The sequence below is a fragment of the Gavialis gangeticus genome, unplaced genomic scaffold, assembly GCF_001723915.1.
Source record: "Gavialis gangeticus isolate Ggan-Ray unplaced genomic scaffold, GavGan_comp1, whole genome shotgun sequence".
NCBI lineage: Eukaryota > Metazoa > Chordata > Crocodylia > Gavialidae > Gavialis > Gavialis gangeticus.
Window position 1 is genome coordinate 1020292 of NW_017728983.1, and position 3661 is coordinate 1023952.

At 60.3% G+C, this 3661-nt stretch overlaps 1 protein-coding gene across 1 annotated transcript; it reads left to right on the plus strand.

Annotated features, from left to right (window-relative positions):
* The first annotated feature begins 754 nt into the window (after positions 1-754).
* On the plus strand, positions 755-3413 carry LOC109294424 (endothelial protein C receptor-like). The gene is made up of 4 exons (XM_019512786.1): positions 755-1361; positions 1951-2205; positions 2776-3060; positions 3157-3413. The coding sequence occupies exons 1-4, from the start codon at positions 1307-1309 to the stop codon at positions 3267-3269; spliced, it is 708 nt and encodes a 235-aa protein (XP_019368331.1). The 5' UTR covers positions 755-1306; the 3' UTR covers positions 3270-3413.
* The last annotated feature ends 248 nt before the right edge of the window (positions 3414-3661 follow it).

The following is a 3661-nucleotide window of genomic DNA, read 5'->3' on the forward strand; positions in this document are numbered from 1 at the left end:
CCCAATGCTGGGCTTCAAGCCCATTTCCACTCAGAGCTCCCAGCCCCACTCTGGGCTTCTCAGTATCCCAAAGCTTATCCCCTGCCCTGCACTGGGCCTCAAAAATCCCTAATCCCTTTGCCCCAGGAGCTTCTTGTATAGCTCCCCCACCCGCCTGGAGCCTTACTCCTGGCTCAATGCTCGTGGTGAGTCTAGGCACTGCCCCAGGTCCTTTCCTGACCTGGGTCCCTGCCTCAGAGCTCACCTTGGGTCTGGGCTCTTGCTTTGTCCTTTGGGGTGTGCTCCCCTAGCCTTTCCCTTCCACAGGGTCACCCACAAGGCAGCTAGGGCTGAAGCTTTCTGGCACCCCATACTCACCCTTCATTGGAGAGGCCCCAGGTGTAGCATTTCCTGGAAGCTGCCCTGCTGCAAGCAGCCCCACCACACCATCCAACCCCAGCATGGTGTAGTTTTACATCATGCCCCAGGACCAGGAGCCTCCAGCCATCCCCATAGCTCCTGCCCTTACCTCCAAGGTGTTTTGAGCAGCAGCTCAGCTGGTGGTCTCTCTCCAGCTGCTGGCAGCAAGTTGCTGCTGGCCTTGAAGTTCAGAGCCCCTGTTCATATAGGGCACAGCTAGGCCCTGTTTCTAGTCAGGCAGTTGTGCCTGATTGAGATCGCAGCTAGCTGCAGGCTGTCTTGCTGCTGCTCAGGCCCCCGTAAGTAACAGAGCACACTGTGCTCTGTCGCAGGGCCTCACGCCTCTTTGGAAGGGCCAGAGCTATTGTACAAGTGGGGGAAACTGAGGCAAAGAGGCACGTGATTTGCCCTAGCTTGAGGTGGGGGACAGCAGCAAGTCTGGGAGGGGAAATCAGGAGTCCAGGCTTGCTGCATGGCAGCCTCTTAGATGGACGTGGAGCAGCGCCCATGAGTCCTGCCTCTGTTGGGCTGCTTTAGCCAGGCAAGCCTCCAGCCAGGAGCCAGGGGTCCTGTCCTGCAACCCACGAGACTTGGAAGCTCCTTCTCTCTTTGGGAAAGGGCAGGGAGAGCCAGCTGCAGTAGGCCGGCAGGGAACGGGTGTCAGCAGCTGGGGATAAGGAAATGGAACAGAGCTGGAATCACACTCCCACCCACCTCCGTCACCGAGCCCCACCTCCCCGCCCTGCCTTCTGCATGCTAGACACCAGCCTCCCTCATCTCCCCAGCACAGCTCCACTGGGCGGCACGCAGAGCAGAGCCTCGCCACGCGCCTGCACCCACGCTCCACACCCGCTCGCTCCAGGCCACTCGGCTCCTGTGCAGCACTGAGCATCCTGCCCTCGCAAGGATGCTGCTGCTGCTGCTGCTCACCAGTGCACTCAGCTGTTGGGGACAGGAGGCAGGTAAGAGGGGCTCCCCAGCACCCTACTCTGGCTGGCTAGCTTGCAGGGGGGGGGCTGCAGCCAGCCCCTCTGCTCCACCTCAGCCAGTGGGAGTCAGTCTGAGCCACACTGCCTTTTGGCTGCGCCTCAGGGCATTGGTGCAAGGGAGCTGAGACTGCAGGTCCAAGTGACGAGGCCAAGGGATGGAGCTGAGATGTCAGGGTGGCACTCCCCAGCAAGCCCTGGGCCAGCCCTGTCTGGAGAACCCCCCCGCCATGAGCAACATATAGGTCTCTTGCTAGCTCTGACACTTCTCCTGTGCTGCAACAACAGAAGGGGAAGGAAAAGGGCCCCACAGGAAAGCCTGGTGCCAGCTGGTCTGTGACAGCTGCCAGCAGTAGGGCCAAGGCAAGGGGACCTTGGCAGGGCAGTGATAGGGAGAACAGCCAGAGGTGAGGGACTGGCCAGGTGAGAGGCTGGGGACTTGCTGGGGTTGTCTTCGACTTGCATGTACATACAGTCCTCCTGGACTGAGGCCAGCAGTGCCGGGTCAGTGTGGTGTGACCGTGTCACGCTGTAACTCTGCTCGTGTGTGTGTCTTCCATCGCAGACCCCTTCCCTCTGCCAGCCCTGCACACCTTCACCATGCACCTGCTGGCTGACTTCAATGAAACCACCGTACAGTTCCTGGGCAACGCCACCCTGGATGGGGTGCTGACCCACAGCCTGCAGGGGCATGAGGCCAGCCAGCAGATCCCGCTGGAGTCCCCGGACCAGTGGGAAAAGACAAAGCACAGCCTGGAGACTTATCTCACTTACTTTAGTGGCACCGTCCGCCTTGCTGCCAAGGAAAGGAATATGCAGTGTGAGTAACACAAGAGGGGCTGCACAGCATGGCATGTGCGGGGTCCTTAATAGCTGCCGGGGTCTGGTTGTGTGGCTGGGAGTTGTGGTATCCAACAGTGTTTCTACCTGCCAGGTAGCACCTGCGGCTATCAGCAGCTCAGCTGAGTTACAGCTGCTTGGGGCAAGTTGAAAGTGCCAGGGAGGGGAATAGAAATTAGTGTTGTGTGGCACAGGGGAAGGATGGGGTAAGGGGAGAGGCCACGAAGAGCAGAGGCTGTCACCCCACACCCTGCTAGAGCCGAAAGGGCTGTGTAGGAGAGAGGTGGAGGGCAGAGATCGGGTGCTGGCGAATCAGGAGCAGGAAGGGAAGAGGGCAAATGGGAGAAAGATGAGGGGACAAGCCTGGAGGAGGGAAAGGGGGCTGAAAACAAGGGGGAGACTGGGGGAAGTGAGGGGGCAGGAGGATATCCCCGTTCCCCAGCCAGCCCCATGCCAGAATTCCTCAGCCCCAGACAGTGCAATGCACAGCATCCCCCCCTGTGACGGGTCCAGGCTGCCTCATGCCCCGTCTTCTGTGTGCCCCTCACAGACCCTCTGCACTTGCACTGCATGCTGGGCTGCCAGCTCTTCGCCAATGGCACCTCCCAGGGCTTCCACGAGGTGTCACTTAGTGGAGAAGAATTCCTGATCTTCCTGCCCCAGAGGCCCCCCAACACCTCCTGGGAGCTGCAGAGGCCAAAGGAGAACGACCTGCTGGGCCCCTTCGTCTTGAAGAGGCTGAACAGTTACCCCGAGACCACCTCCCACCTGCAGGCCTTCCTGAAGACCCAGTGCCCGGACTTCATAAGGAAGCACCCCTGGAGGGACAGCTCTAGTGAGTGGGGGTGGAGGGAAGGTCCGGGGGGTGGGCAGAGGTTGATGCCTCCTCTGCTGTGCTCTGACCCCCACTCTCCCCACTTATGCCTTACAGAAAGACGTGATCCCCGTTCACACACCCCGCTGGTGCTGGGCCTCACCTTGGGGGCCTTTGCTTTGGCAGGCTTGGCCATGGGCATCTTCCTCTGCACGGGAGGGAGGACGTAGTGGTGGTGGAGGTCTCACCCCCCCTGCCAGCCCAATGTGGAACTCTGCTATGGCAACGGACCTGCTCCATCCTGCCCACAGGAGTCCCCATGCCCCTCCTGGTACCAGCACTTCTGCCTGACCTGGGAGCAGCACTGCCCCAGCACCCCCCTTTCCACCACATCTGGCTCTCTTGTAATTGCCCTTGGGGTCCCTGGCTCTTTACTGGACACAGCAGCAGGGGACAGGACCTGAGCAGCAGCACAGAGACTTGGCCTATGGCAGCATCTGGCCTTTCCAAAGCCCGTTCTTGGAAACCACACCCCACCTGGGGTTGCAAGGTCCCCAGCAGGTGACACCAGTCCTAGACTAGGGGTGACATGGCTGGGATGGGCATGGGGTTGATGTGTATG

Bases quoted from the DNA above. Each gene is read 5' to 3' on its own strand.
- LOC109294424 (XM_019512786.1), top strand. From the start codon at position 1,307: ATGCTGCTGCTGCTGCTGCTCACCAGTGCACTCAGCTGTTGGGGACAG. The intron at 1,362-1,950 runs GTAAGAGGGGCT...CTTCCATCGCAG, and splicing joins CTGTTGGGGACAGGAGGCAG to ACCCCTTCCCTCTGCCAGCC. The intron at 3,061-3,156 runs GTGAGTGGGGGT...TATGCCTTACAG, and splicing joins CCCCTGGAGGGACAGCTCTA to AAAGACGTGATCCCCGTTCA.